General features: G+C 42.0%; 1 protein-coding gene across 1 annotated transcript in view; it reads right to left on the bottom strand.

Moving 5' to 3' along the window:
* SAMSN1 (SAM domain, SH3 domain and nuclear localization signals 1) overlaps positions 1 to 16,240 on the bottom strand; it is a 188,404-nt gene that overhangs the window by 101,443 nt on the left and 70,721 nt on the right. Inside the window, exon 2 of the mRNA XM_007669505.3 lies at positions 1,789 to 1,860. Within this exon, the coding sequence (XP_007667695.1) occupies positions 1,789 to 1,860 (72 nt within the window). The remainder of the gene's footprint in view (positions 1 to 1,788; positions 1,861 to 16,240) is intronic.

The raw sequence follows: 16,240 nt of genomic DNA, 5'->3' as shown, positions 1-16,240 counted from the left end.
AAATTTGATAGATGACAAGCAGGCTGACAATTTCGCTCACTTGAGCAATCATTTTGATGGAGGTCCAACTGGTGAAACCAGTGTTTCCCACCTCATAAAACCTGTCTCATTTGTATGCTAAATTAGTGGTTCTCCACTCCTCCCAAGGCTCCTGCCACCATATTGGATTTTACTGGGCATACGTCTTCAAGTCATATCACCAAAATGCAAGCCTGGACGAGCCAATGGCAATAACTGAGAAGACTCTCTTTATTAGTTCTTGGACCCCCAGGACAATATGGGTGTTCTAAAAACCCTACAAGCCAGGAGTTCCTTTCATCTGCTTTTCCCAGACCTGAATTTAATCTCATCCTGCTATTTAAATGTGCTGCATCCACACTGTGGCCATTAACTCTTTTTGATAGGGGGAAAAAATCCTAGCAAATGGATTAGAACTGAATGTGTCGCCTTGATTTATTCAGACTTACCAAATTCACATCTCTTAATGCATTATCCCTTCCTAACATTTCTCCTACTTCACATCCCATTAATTTCTCTAGTCAATATCACATTAGAGTAAATGTTTTTAACTGAAAAGAAGGTTTTCTTTTGCTTAATCACATGGAGAAATTTCTCATCCACTTCTGTGGTTACCCTCACAAAGACTGGAAAGGACCAGTCAGAAAAAGAAATCCTGGCCCAAATTCCCAAGACATAAAAAGATGTCAGCACGGACCTGACGACTGTTAAAACATCAAGCCCAACAGAAGTCAGTGAATGGGCATAGAAAAATTTTAAATATTCGGGTTCTCTGTCTTGTCTGTTTTTGTTTCATGGAAAATCTCTGAGAGGAAGCGGGGCCTTGTGGAAAATCAATACTTACTAAACGCTTCTTGTGAGCAGAGCACTGAGCTAAGCGCTTTGGAGAGTAAAATACAACAGAGTTGGTAGACCCATTCCCTTCCCACAGGCTTACACTCTAGAGGAAAAGAACATAGCTATGGGACTAAGGAGACCAGGGTTCGATTGTCAGCTCTGCCACTCACATGCCATGTGACCTTGAGCAAATTACTTAACCTCTAAACCATGGTCTCTAATTCCCAGTTTCCTCCTCTGTAAAATGGGGATAAGGTACCTGCTCTTTCACCTTGTTTGGTTGCAAGACCCATATAGGACAGGGATAGTATGTATGTCCCCCATTGCATAATGTATTCTTAAGAAATGCCTTAATTATTGCTATATTATTGTCTCAGCACTTAGTCAAGCACTTTGGCATAAAAGGTGCATTTGAGAAATACTACTGTTGATAGTAGTAGTATTATACCTTGGCAGTTCCCTTATAGTCAGAGGGAGGAGTAGCATGTGGGACCAGCTAGGAGAGGGAGGAAGAGGACTAGAGCATTTATACCCCAAAGAGCAATTAGGTGGCCAAAGATTTCTGAAATTTTCATTAAGTTATTCTACTTATAACTCCAATGTATACATTTTTGTACTTATGCATCATCCGCTCCTTCCACTATTCTTTTTGCCTGATGGTGTAAGAACTAAAACTGTTAGGAAACAAAGCAGCATGCAAGAACTCCAACAGAAACAAGAGGAGATGCCATGCTGGAACTGCAATGGTCCTTTCTGTCTCAGTTATCCTTTGTCATGTGTTAGGAAAGAATAATAGCAAGGAAGGAAAGCAGCTAGGCTAAGGCTTCAGGGAAAAAGCAGTGAGGGCATTTTCCACTGCCTGTTTTTACTCACCACAGAGAGAGATCTATCTGGAGGTTCACTTTTCACACAGGAGCTGATAGAGCTACTCACCCTCCTGCTGATAGCTTCTTTGTCATCTTGATATTCTGGGATTGGTTCATATAAGCTGTCCATGGAACCCTCCTGAAACACAAAAGGGGAGACAAATAAGGAAGCTATTCATCTGGTTTTGTACCAGACAGTCTGGATTTCAGATAGTCTTTCTTTGTCCAGTTCAGACATGGCAGCAGGAGGTCCGGTATTACCATTTTTAAATGCCCTGCAACTATATGGGTTCTGAGGATTCCCACAGAGAACCTTTTCCTGAGGATCCCATTCTGAATGAAAAGTAACCTCAGGTGCATTTTATCTGTAGCTCATATCGCAATTAGAATGACAGCAGTTGTCTTATCAGTTTCCAAACAAAACATTTATATATGTCTCCAGAAATGGATGGAAGTACAATCACTAATTGTTCTCACAGGGTTTTTATTTCTGATTTTTCATAGATGTTATTATTATTTATGTACAAACATATGTAAGAGGGTCAGGAAAGGGGAGTGTGAAAGTCTTGGATGCTCTCATTACCACCTTAGAGACACACTTCTCCATTGCAGCAGAGTAAAATGTGCCCCTTTGCCCCCTCATCCCCCCCGCCCCACCCCCTAGTGTGGCTAAGGAATTCTCTGACTGCCTCTGGCATGCTCTGTGTATGCTGGGCCGGGTATAAAAGCCGCTGCTATTCCTTCTCAGCACCCAATAAAACATCCGTAAGCGCAGCCTCACCTCCCTGCATGCTCTCAGACCCTTCACCAGGGCTGAGCCGTCTACTTTCCCTCACCACCCCCCAGGCACGGCCCCCCTCCACACCATTGAGGAGACTGCATCTTGTCCTGCTTCCTGCCACTCTGGTGGATAAGAGGTAGCATGGGAGTAATAATAATAATGATAATAATAAGTGTGCTATTTGTTCATTCATTCATTCAATAGTATTTATTGAGTGCTTACTATGTGCAGAGCACTGTACTAAGCACTTGGAATGAACAAGTCGGCAACAGATAGAGACAGTCCCTGCCATTTGACGGGCTTACAGTCTAATCGGGGGAGACAGACAGACAAGAACAATGGCAATAAATAGAGTCAAGGGGAAGAACATCTCGTAAAAACAATTTGTTAAGCACTTACTATGTGCTAGGCACTGTACTAAGCACTGGGGTAGATACAAGCATATTGGGTTGGACATAGTCCCTTTTCCCATGTGGAGCTCAAGTCGAGTAGAAGGGAGAACAGGTTTTGAATCCCCATTTTTAGCAGTTGAGGAAACTGAGGCACAGAGAAGCTAATGACTTCCCCAAGGTCACACAGCAGGCAAGTGGTGGAGGATTAGAACCCAGGTTCTCCGACTCCCAGGCCAATGCAGACAATAGGTGGAGCTCTCTTCCAAGTGAACCCAAATCGGCACCATAAAGCCAGAGGGTAGAGTTTCCACCTAAAGTTGACAAAAGTACTCATTCTTACCATCGAAACACAAGTGGTCAGTCTTAATGAACTTTTTAGACCTCAAGTAGCCCACTTCTCTACCTTCATGATGATGAGAAGAGAAGCAAGTCCTAATCTAACCTAGACAGGTGACAACTGTCATACTCATTTGATTTCAAAACCACAGAGATAGTATTTGAAAAAAAGGCACTAGGGTAAAATTCAACAGCTTCCAAGATCACCCAGAGACTTTACCCCCATTTCTGCATCAGTGTTTCCATTTTGTTCATTAATTCAATCATTCAGGGTATTTACTGATCCCCTCCTATACGTGGAAAGCAGTGTAATAAGTGTTGGGAAGAATATGATGAAGAATAATTAAGACATGGTTCTTGGTCCTCAGAGGACTCTGGTGTCACAGTCTACTGGTCTGACTATTTGCCTAACAGGATGTCCACTTTAACCTTTAAATGGATGTCTCTAGTATCTTCTATTTTGCAGGCAAGCAACTCTTCCATTATGATACTGATGAAATATGAACTAATGATACAGTGATGATGGTGCTGGAACTGAGAAAAGGTCAGCAAAGGCTCTGAAGGAAAGAAACAGGACTGTTGATTCCCATCAGAGTTTGAAAAATAACATTTGCAGTTTGCAAATGAAAAGAAATCCTGCATTCATGCCCTTTCCAGTCTTGTTGGAAGAGAGAGAATCTTAATGCTTGGTGTGAATGGAAAAACAACTCCTGGAAGGACTTTTGCAGCAAGCTGGTGGGGGATAAGAGAAATAACAAACTTTCATCAGTTTGAAAAAAAAATTGGGTTACAAAACCATGTTTAAATAACTATATGATGAGTTCAATGGAGAATTACACTCCCCAGGAGGAAAAAAAGTCCTCATTTTCAAACACATAATAAAACAACAGTGAAAATAATCATGGCTACAGTAGTGCCAGAGAAGCAAACACAATAGGGAATTTCCAAACTATGCTGGAGTGATAGTTATCATTTACTTGTTTTTGGTTTTGAAATAAGAGCAATTAATTCACCTTTCAAAAGTTATTTGCAGCAAGTTTCATTCAGAATGGGTAAATTACTGAACTTCTGCTTTCATGTCTCTCTTGAAAAAACTTCATCATTAATCATCAACAATTTCCATTTACTTAAAACCAACAAGACTATTTTTCCTTTTTTCAACTTAACTCCTTAAGTACTTGCAAAGTGTCCCTGGCAAAGTGTCTTCTCCAGCTACTTAAAATCAGAGAAATCCAGAATAGCAGTGACACATAGGTGCACTGGTAATCCTCTTTTCAGAACCAGGACCTTGCTTTGTTAATTTTTAAATATTTGCTCCACACAGAACAACAAAAACAGAAAGCTCACATTTTGCTGGGGGCACGTTTGAATGCTACCTTGTATCCTACATTTTATTAATGCAATTTGAAATAATGAAAAATGAATTACTTGGCATTTGGTATAATATCCAGGATTCAGGGCAATTCAGAATTTGAAACCTATTTTTGATTTCACAGTTGCCATACCGACTCTAGCTGAGATGAATATTTTCTGCTGGGAAATCTCCCTAGGCCTCCACCTACTCACAGAAAAAGCCCAGGAACCTGACTCACCTTTCTTCAACCATTCAAATTTCCAGGTGAATTAAACCTTACCATTTCTTCCATTTCCTCTCCCCCAAGAGGTTTCTGGACTGCTCTGACAATCATCTTCCTGCCCACCTGAATAATCTGTGAATTCCACTCTCTAAACGCTAATCCTGTGATTCTTACTGTGGAAATGAGTTCTACACTCGACAGCTGCCTAGGAAGCCGACTAAAGCCAAGCTGAGAAAAATTTACATGGACTTATCCCCTTAACTCCTTAGAACTATCCAGCACGAGAGAAAGGAAAGAGTGAATGTCAGATTTCAGGAAATACCATTACTGTTACCATGTAGCCTCCCTACCTAAGTGGTTTATAGGTAATATTTGTTGTTTGCTTACTCATACTAACAAAGCACAAACAAATAAGATTAAATCTGCTACAACTGTAGTAAAGGAGTTAGTTGAGCATGCAGTGGGTGTAATCCTCTGTACTAATTGCTTAGGAAAGTATAACAGAAGAATAAGACACATGCCCTGCTCAAAAGGAGTTTTACAGCTAGCATTACACAATGGCTATGACTGCAGAAGAAAAACAAACACCCATTTCAAAAAAACAGAAACAAAATCACCTGCTTCTTAGTAGTGTAAGTGTTCAGGGTCATTTTCAGCACACTGAAGGAGAAATTTGAAAGGGTGCTTTTTGTCGTAGTTTAACTGGATAGTGCAACTCATTTAAGTATACATAGACAAGGGTGTGGACAGTGATATATGTTGGTTCCTGATTGCCTTTCACATCTAATGGATAGTTGGTGACTAGAGGTACTACTGGCTCTGGGCTCCTTCCTTTAACTTTCATTTGATTGTATTTATTCAGCGCTTATTATGTGCAGAGTGCTGTACTAAGCCCTCGGGAGAGTACAGTACAACTATAAACATTCCCTGCCCATAGCGGTCTTACAGTCTAGAGTGGGGGAGAGAGCCATCAATACAAATAACTAAAATTACAAATATGTACATAAGTGCTGTGGAACTAGGAAGGGAAAGAGAAAAGGGAGCAAGTCAGGGCAATGCAGAAGGGAGTGGGTGATGAAGAAAAGTGGGGCTTAGTCTGGGAAGACCTCTTGGATGAGATGTGCCTTAAGTAAGGCTTTGAAGGAAAGGGAAAGTAATTGTGGGATTTGAGGAAGGAGGGCTTGCCAGGCCACAGGCAGGACGTGGGCTAGGGGTCGGTGGCAAGACAGGTGAGATGGAAGCACAGTGAGGTTAGTACTAGAGAAGCGAAGTGTGTGGGCTGGTTATAGGAGAGAAGTAAAGTAAAGGAGAAGGGGGCAAGGTGGTGGAGTGTTTTAAAGCTGATGGTGAGGAGTTTTTGTTTGATGCAGAAGTGGAATGGCAACTGCTGGAGTTTTTTTGAAGAGCGGGATGATGTGTCCTGAACGTTTCAGTAGAAAAATGATGCGGGCAGCAGAGTGAAGTATGAACTAGAGTGGGGAGAGACAGAAGGCTGGGAGGTCAGCAAGTAGGCAGATGCAGTAATCCAGGTGGGATAAGATGAACGATTATGTTAATGTGGTAGCAGTTTGGATGGAAAGGACAGATTTTACCTATGTTGCGAAGGTGGGACCAACAGGATTGAGTAATGGATTGAATATGTGGGTTGAATGACAGAGAGGAGTCAAGGATAATGCCAAAGTTACAGGCTTGAGAGACAGGAAGGATGGTGGTGCCACTACAATATTGGAAAAGTCACAGGGAGGACAGGGTTTGGGTGGGAAGATAAGAAGTCCTGTTTTGGACAAGCTAAATTTGAGGTGATGGGAAAAAGATCAGGGCTGGACATGTAGATTTGGGTATCATCTGCATAGAGGTGGTAGATGAAGCTATGGGAGTGAATGAGTTCTCCAAGGGAGTGGGTGTAGATGGAGAATTGAAGGACCCCCACAGTTAAGGGGTGGGAGGCAGAGGAGAAGACTGTGAAGGAGCCTGAGAATGAACAGTCACAGAGATGAGGAGAACCAGGAGAGGACAGAGTCAGTGAAACCAAGGTTGGATAATGTTTCCAGGTGAAGGGGGTGGTCCACAGTGTCCCAGGCAGCTGATAGATTGAAGAGGATCAGAATGTAGTAGAGGCCGCTGAAATTGTCAAGGAGATCATTGGTGACCTTTGAGTGGGTGGTTTCTGTGGAGTGAAGGGGACAAAAGCCAGATTGGAGGGGGTCAAGTAGACAATTGGAGGAGAGGAATTTGAGGCAGCGGGTGTAGACCACTAGCTCAAGGAGATTGGAAAGGAATGAAAAGGAACATACTCAGGCTCTCAGGAATTTCCTGGGAGTGCTAAAAAACTTCCAGATATTCTCCAAAACTGCATTCCTTTTCTGCACAGCACTATTCTGACTTTCGTTTGGCCCCAGGGTATAAAATTCCTTCTGTGTAATGAGGACAAAATCCAATATTTCCAAGGGGGGAAAAAATCAATTAAAAAACCCCTGTGCCATGCAAACAGACAGCTCAAAGCATAAATGCCGATTGGGCTGTTCTGGTGACCAAACCATTCAATTCAAGCTGGAAAAATCCACATAAGCGATGACCCAGTTTGATGATTACATTGCCTGTATTTGCCAGAAAATCACCTGACAGCCTATTTTGCTGTTTTGCCAGGAAAATGCAAACTTCAGCTGCGTATTTCTAGCCTAAGACTCACAGCTGTTTTCCTTCTGATTAAGGAAAAACTCATTCAATAATTCCACTGGACCTCACAAGTTTTGGAAAGGTTAAATCCTTCAAATAGGAAATATCTTTAAAACAGACACCACATTCTGTCAACCCACGCTCTCAGGGACATAAAAGACAGTTCACATCTAGCACAAAGGTGTCAATATTAACGATTTTCATTTCTTTCCAACAACAGCAGCAGCAGCAGTAGCAATCTACCTCTTGAAAAGACTAACGGCTTTAGCGCTCTGCAAAATTACACGTAGGTGGACACCAAGGTAGGAAAGAGCTGAAAGTTCAGTGCTTAGCCGCAACAGATGGCTCCAACTGCAGAGAAAGGTGCCGTATCTTACTGATTTTCATCACTGGTTCTCCCCAGGCCAAAGAATCAAAAGGGCATTAAGGGAAAAAAAAAACCTCAGAGCCAGGCTTATACCTCCGAGTGAGCACACCTAAGAATTAGTCTTCATCTTCTAGATACAGTCCTAGGCTGGCTACCCCACAGGAAATTCAATGCATGCTGCACACCATTTTCAGAGTATCCAGAGTCTGGAATATGAAGCTAAAATTCTGGTTTGATGTAAGGAAGATGAGCGATGGTGAATGATGCAAATGTTTTTCTGGACTCCAACTGTATAATATTGTATTGCCAAGAAAGGCATTTCAAAGTACAAATCCTGTACGTCACAATTGGATTATCAATTTGGCATTCAAATGCCAAGTATTTCTGGCATAGACAGGAAGAGGAGTATTTTCATAGTGACAATTCAATCATTATAATTGATGAACACAAATTTGAAAAGAATAAGTTATCTATGAGTAATGTTTGAGCACCTTATCCAAATCCCCCTTTACCCCCTTGCTGATACACCCTTCTCTTATACCAAAGAATAATAAATCATTCAAGAACAACATTGAATTTGTACCCTCATTACAGAATCTAAAGTTTTATAAATTGACAAAATACAACAGTGAATAGTACATAAGGAGACTCACCAATGTAAAACAGAAAATATTCATTTTGAAGGGCTCTGGGCCTCCAAAGAATGTTTTAAAGAACTCCAATCGCTCAATGCAGCTCCTTCCCGTCCTCCCAGCTGTTTGTACATTTCTCTCCGGAGATTACCGCAAGATAAAGTCCCTGCAATAATCCACTGGATTCAGAGTCCATTATCAAATGAGATGGATATTTCTAGCACAATTGTTTCCTGAAATTAATGAGCAACCATCACCTCTCAAAAAAGGTGCAGCAGGTGTATTTGTGTGAGAAAAACTAAATTTCCCAGGTTGAGGAACATTTGTATAGTGGAAATAAGGCATCTCTCATTAAGCATGCAGAGAACACAAAGATATCCAATGCTGAAACTTTTAGTCACAGCTCTAAATTACTAACAACTAAAGGAAATGTTTTTGTTGTGATTTACTGATTCTAATATTGAACTGAAATACTAAAACTAAATATTTAGTTCCAAAGAACGAAATCGTCCTTCAGCTAATAGTTTGTTTATGATGAGGTGTTTTCCAAGGTGTCTAGAGGTCAGGTCTCTACCGCGGAGGCAAAACTTGCAGTTCAGAAGCTGGGCTTGGCTAGTCTAAAAGCTAAGTTGCCCAGGCTTTGGGCTTCACTTTTCACTATGGTGGCAGGCTGAAATGTGCCGTTGCTTCAGTCCTCTCTGAAGCAATCAATCAATGGGATCTGGGTGGTACTTTGCACAGAGAACTGTCATAAGTGCTTGGGGGAGTACCAAACAATATAGACTTGGTAAATACAATCCCTGCCCTCAAAGAGCTTACAGTTTAAGAGGCTTTTACAATCCACATGGGCTGGAGCCAGGAAATGGTTGGTCCCAGACTGTGCCCTTCAGTCTCTTGCTTTCAGCCTCCTCTCATGGTAACCCCACCACCCCCATGCAATGCCTGCTCCCTGTTTGGGTTGAGGGAATATTTTTTTTGATTTGCAACTCTTGGCCAAATTACATTTTTTCATTTATTGCTTTTCAGTACCTGAGGCATAACCACCCCGCAGTCAATACACACAAAGTGAAAGGCTGGGGCAATTACATGTATAATGCAGGCAAACCGCTGCATCTGACAAGATCGGTCCCCTCTGTGAAGACTTGTCAGAGTAACCTCCAGTTAGTGACTTCAGGTATTCCAGGAAAATCTTTAACCCTTGTGTATTTTTCTCTTTACATTTGCACTTGTGTACACATAAGCTTGTATGTTCCTTCTGCTGGGTACTTATGCAGATGATTGCATTGGACTCTCTCCTCCACCTTCTCACCCTTGCCCCAAGAATATAAACCTCCTTGAAGACAAACCCCATGCCTTCTTCCTTTGGCAACTAACCATGGGGCCTTGTTCAGGGCTGTTTTTTGGGGGGGGGGGCGCTAAATAATTGTGGTTAACTTACCTGAAAGACAAATGTCAACTCAGTGATCTCTCAAGCGAAATGAAGTACAGAGTTCTCAGAATATGGGACAAAAACCTTTTGCCAAAGATTCATAAACCAGTTCCATCTCCATCCCTCTGATGGGTTTCCCCTCCCTTGGTTTCAGCTCCTGTGTCTAATCAGCTTTAGGACATAATGATGGAAATCTGACTGGGATTTTAAAGGCCACTGTGGCTCAATCCCTCTTCTGACAGTATTATAATGATAAGGCAGCTCAGGTAAAGGTAAAATGGCATACTGATTTCTTGAGCCAGCTTCAACATCTAAGCTGGGGCCTTTCCTCAAAGACACAGTGTTTAAGATCAAAGAATAAGAAGAAGAAGAAGAAAATGATAAGAAATAATAATGATGAAGATACTCTAAAACCAACCTACTCTCTGTACCTCAATCTCATTTATCCAGGTGTGACCCCCTTGCCCACATCCTCTCTCCCCCTTAATATCTAACAGTCCACCACTCTCACCTTCAAAACCCTCCTAAAATCACAGTTCCTCAAAGAAGAGGCCTTCGCTAAGCTTTCATTTTCCCTTCCCCCATCCCCTAATGTGTTGACTCTGGCTGTTTGCCCCTTAAGCACCTTGACACTCACCCCAACCCCACAGCATTGATATACATATCCTTAAGCTCTACTATTCCCCTTATCTGAAATTTATTTCAATGCCTAACCCCACTGTAGATCATAACTTTCTGAGGGGCAGGAATCCTTTTCTACTAACTCTATTGTATTTTCCCAAGCATGGCCTGGGAGTCAGAAGGACCTGGGTTATAGTCCCGGCTCTGCCACTTATCTGTTGTGTTAGCTTGGGCAAGTGATTTAACTTCTCTGTGCCTCATTTACCTCATCTGTAAAATGGGGATCAAGACTGTGAACCCTGTGTGAGACAGGAACTTTGTCCAACCTGATTAACTTGCATCCATCCCAGTGCTTAGTACAGTGCCTGGCACATAGTATGTGCTTAACAAGTACCATAAATATAATTGATTGATTGATAATGGTGTTATTTCTTAATCACTTACTATGTGCCAGGCACTGAACTAAGTACTGGAGTAGATAATCAGGTTGGACACCATCCCTAGGCCTCATTGGGCTCAAGACTAAGTAGGAGAGAGATCAGATAATGAATTCTCATCTTGCAGATGAAGAAACTGAGGTACAGAGAAGTTAAGTGATTTGCCCAAAGTCATAGATCAGACTTGTGGCAGAGTGGGGATTAGAATCCAGGTCCTCCAACTCCTAAATCCATGCTCTTTTCAAGCTGTTCCTAGAGAACTTGTTGAAGAAGTGCTCCATATTTTCATCAGTCAGGTACTCTAGATGGTTCAAAGGGAAGAGACCCAGCTTAAGGGACCAAGTCTAGGTTTAAAGGACTACCAACTCTGTTATAATGTGCTCTCCCCAGCAATTAGCACAGTGCTCTGAACACTGTAATCATTCAATGAATATGACTGAGTGAGAGTGGGGAATGAAACTCTAGACGAACTTTTGATCTGACTTGAACCAACATCAATCAGTGATATTTACTGAGCACTTATGTGCAGAGCACAGTTCTAAGCACTGCACTCTAACAGCAAGATCACAAGACGTGGCATGGCCCTGGTTCTACCCTGCCCAAACTGAATTCTGAAGCACTGGTGTCTCAGTGCTGATCCTGTGCTGCTGCAAAACAATGCAGAGGGCACTTGGTTTGGCAGCTCCTGGAGCCAGGCCCAAGTGCCTAGGATGGCTGAATGTCAGGGCACTAGATATACAGCATACAGCACAGTACCACTTCAGAGTATGAGCCCCATGTGGGGCATGGGGTTGTGTCTGACTCGATTTGCTTGTATCCACCGGAGGGCTCAGTACAGGATCTGGCACATAGTTAACACTTAACAAATGCCACAACTATATTATTATTATTCAGAATATCAATTCAGACTGAAAAATCAATGGCAGTGAGGATGGACCATAGTGAGCCAGAATAGACCATCGCAACAGTTCATTTCAGCCACTATTCTAGGTGGTTCTAATCTGTGTCAGTGAGTACCCTGAAACTCACCATTTCGACTTTAAACACTACTTGGAACAGTGAAACAGGGAAGAAGTGCTCCTTATTCTCATCAATCAGCTACTCGAGATGGTTCAAAGGGAAGAGGCCCAGCTTAAGGGGCAAAATCTAGGTTTAAGGGACTACCAACCCTGCTATAATGTAATAATAATAATAATTATGGTATTTGTTAAGTGCTTACTATGTGCCAAGCACTGTTCTAAACACTGGGGTAGATACAGGTTAATCAAGTTGTCCCATTTGGGGCTCACACCTTTGTTCTCCATTTTACAGATGAGGTAACTGAGGCACAGAGAAGTTAAGTGACTTACCCAAGGTCACACAGCAGACAAATGGAGGCAGGATTAGAACCCATGTCCTCTGACTCCCAAACCTGTGCTTTTTCCACTAAACCACACTGCCCTCCCCAGCACTTAGCACAGTACACAGTAAGCACTAAATAAACATGATTGAGAGTGGTCTGTACGATAGAGTAGACTTTATGTTATCAGGGGTTAAATACATATGTTTATATATAACATTTATATTTAATACATATATATATATATATATATAAAATTACTTTCAAGACAGTTCCACAGAACCAGCTAACCATTCAGGCTTCTGCTTTATTTTGTTTGGGTTAATTCTTGATACCACCAAGAACTGGTTGAAAGGGTCACACAGGACCTGAGGTTATGAAACCCCCAATTTAGCCCCGGAGGTTTCGAAACCAAAAAGCCTCTTAATAGAAACAAACTTCCTGTTTAAACAGGTGGAAAAGTGATAACATTTGAAGCAGTATTAGAGACATTTGTCAAAATATGCTTTCATTTAGGGAAGAAAAAATGACATTGTAATTTAGGAAAATCCTCAACCTTCGCTTAAAAATAAAAATGAATGCCTTCTATTGGTCCATAAAGGTTTCCCCTTCACTTCCATCTCTGCAAATCTCTGCACTCCTTACTTGCTCTCAGCACACAAGGAGGTGAAGGAGCCAAACAGGCCCAAAGCCTGTTTCTTCTGGAATGACTGGCTTGGTTTTCAGAGCCTGAAAATCCCTGGCAAAAGTTCGTTGGAGAAGCCAGTATCTAAATCATCTCAGGGTTTTCTAATTCAGCAAAGTAAGCACTCAAGAAACAGCAGCCTATGGCTCAATGGAAAGCCAGGAAGCATGAGCTCAGGCTGGGGGTGGGGGTGGGGGTCCAGTCTTCCAGTTTTCCAGTAGACAGTCTGGTTTTCAGCTGGCATATTCCCCATCTGGATCTGATACCATATCAGATGTGTTTATTTAGATTGTAAAACTATTTCAGGCTCGATTCTTTCTTCACTGTGGCTCTTGCTGCCGACTCCCCAGCTTAAATGTGGCAGCCGAGTTTCCACTGCCATGGGACAGGAACCTACTCAATGTACCTTGATTTTCTCTTGCCCACATTCACCTTCTGATATGCGACTCCCTCCCTCTTCATATCCAACAGAGCACCCCGTCCCCTCTTCAAAACCTTCGTAATCTTCTCCCAGAGGCCTTCCACAACTAAGCCCTCATTTCCCCCACTAGCCTCTCCTTCTGTGTTACCTAAGGGGATCTGTACCCCTTAGGCACTTAATATTCAACCCCACCCCCACCCCAAATGTATATTATATGCATATGTAATATGTGCATATTGTAATGTTCTCCCATTTCCCCTATTTGTAATTTATTTAAATGTCTCTAACTCCCTCCTGACTGTAAACTCATTGGGGGCAGGGATTTTATCTACAAATTCTGTTATATTACACTCTCTCAAGCTTGTAATATAGTGGTCTACACACAGGTAGCACTTATAAATACTACTGATCGATCAACTGATTTCCAAATGCTTAGTAAAGAGGACTCTGCATAGAGGAAATACTCAATAAATGACTAATATTTTAGCACAATTTTTCATTTTTCATCCCCTCTACACTACCTTTGTAAGATGGTGAGTAAAGTTGCATAATAGAATCTTTTATTTGTTTAAATCCACTTTCGTTGCTGTCAAAATTCTATTTCCAAAGCACTTTTCAGGTTAAGAAGAACTGTTAGAGGAAGCGGTGTGGCCTAGTGGAAGGAGCACAGGCCTGGGAGTCAGAGGACCTGTGTTCTAGTTCCGGCTCTGCCACTGATCTGCGGTGTGACCTTGAGCAAGTCATTTCTCTTCTCTGTGCTTCACTTACCTCATTTTAAAAAATGGGAAATAAATCCTACTTCCTCCTACATAGACAGAGTTCCATTTGGGACTATAACAAACCTGATTACCCTGTATCTATCTCAGTGCTTTGAACAGTGCTTGGCACATATATAACAAAGGTTCTGGATCACAGGGAGGTTGCAGAGGGCCCCCACTAGAGAAACGCAATAGGTTCAGCCAAACTTGGGCAAAGACCCACAAAATGGCAGTTTATGACGTTATTATGCTCCCCTCTCTTCAGCCATAACACTTGTGACATCACATGTGTCTCTCTGGTATTCAGGAGGACAGATGGTGGCTATCGTAACTGTGGCTTACACTTATTCTCGAACCTATTTAGAAGTTGATGGCAGTACATTCCTATAGGTAGTAAGTGAGGATCTGATTTACCTCTTTAGTTTCTCTTTCTTTCTCTATCTCTCTAATTAAAATTACTTTCAACTTAATCCCGTGTTCATTATTTCCCATAGAATCCAGTGCTATGCACCCTGTGGATAGTCAGTATGTACTTGTTACCTTACTGTATTTACTCGAGTGCTTAGTTCAGGACTCTGCACATGCACACAGTAAGCACTCAATAAATACAATTGAATGAATGAATGGCTCTCTCCTGTTTCTCTGGTTACTTACAGGAACCATCCTGCACTGGTGACTGAAGAGCTCTTTATCTCTGTTAGTGGATGCATGAAAGACGCTCATATAACAATAATAATATTACAAATAATGGTATTAAGGCCTTCTTATATCCTAAGCGAATACTCTGGCCTAAATGCTGGGGTGGATACAGGATTAACAGAATGGACACAGTCCCTAGCCCATTCAGGACTGGCAATCCACACCCCATCTCCATTTTCCAGATGAGGAAACTGAAACCCAGACCGATTAAGTGATTTTTCCATGGTAATTCAACAGGCCAGTCACAAAGTTGGAATTTGACCCCAGGTCTCCTGATGAGTTTCATGCTTTCTTCACTAGACCAGAGCAGAAAATTTGCAAAAAAATGGCCTTGTTTAGCTTGGCTCATTTCCACAAGTTTGTTTGTTTTATGGTATTTGTTAAGAGTTTACTGTGATTCAAGCACTGTTCTAAGCTCTGGGGTAGATACAAGTTCATCAAGTAGGACACAGTCCCTGTCCCACACGGGGCTCACAGTGGGTCTAGTGCACTAAATCTGACGAACCGTAGGGGGACAAACCTGTTCTGAAAAGAAGACTGTTCAACCAGTACCATGGGAGCCAAGATGCTTAGCAGCCCATTAGTGAAAATGAAGAAGTGGATGCAAACAAAAGAGGAGAGGGATGAGGAAGTTCAAAAGCTAAATGGGGCCTTTGCTATAAAAATGATCATTTCCTTGTAGTTTTGCATCTTCAGCAACTTTAGACGCTTATGTCTCCCCTTCGACTGACTTTCAGGATATGAGAAATTGAAAACAAGTTCTGGAAAACACTAAGACATGATTAGTCTATCCTAGAGATAAAAGGATGGTCAGAATTCTATCTAGATTTCATTTGGAAAGAATGTGACTAGGGCTTTCAAATTTACTGCCCTCATTATGCTCTGCTTCTTGAAAAACTTTGACAGCTCCCTTCTATGTGACTGAAGATATTTTTGCATCATTCATGACATTTGCATTTTGTGAGCCGCAAGCCTAACCATTTGGGGCTTTTGGAGGTACCAAGAACTCTCTCAGGATCTGCAGTGGGTAACACAACCTCCTTCGGTCCCTCCCTCATTCTAAGCTTGAAGCTGGCAAACACCTGCTCCAAATTAAAAAAAAGGTCAATCGCCTCCCTGGCCGCCTAGACCACACCATTGATCACACACAGGCATTTCCACGAACAAGTGAGACCCAGTTTGCTTGAGCAGCCCAACTCATATTTAAAGGTGGCAATTTCTCTCCTCTCCTACATAGAGCCACCATCAGGGTCAGTTAACTGGAGGTCTGTGTTATTTGCAGATCCTTGATTAGCACTTGGGATGACGGAACTGCCACAAAACTAAGAAGCCTTAGAATAACTCAGGAAGTGCATGAGATGGTGTTATC

This window comes from Ornithorhynchus anatinus, chromosome 17, assembly GCF_004115215.2.
Source record: "Ornithorhynchus anatinus isolate Pmale09 chromosome 17, mOrnAna1.pri.v4, whole genome shotgun sequence".
Classification (NCBI taxonomy): domain Eukaryota; kingdom Metazoa; phylum Chordata; class Mammalia; order Monotremata; family Ornithorhynchidae; genus Ornithorhynchus; species Ornithorhynchus anatinus.
Note: the sequence above shows the minus strand (reverse complement) of the source record. Positions and strands in the feature narration are given on the sequence as shown.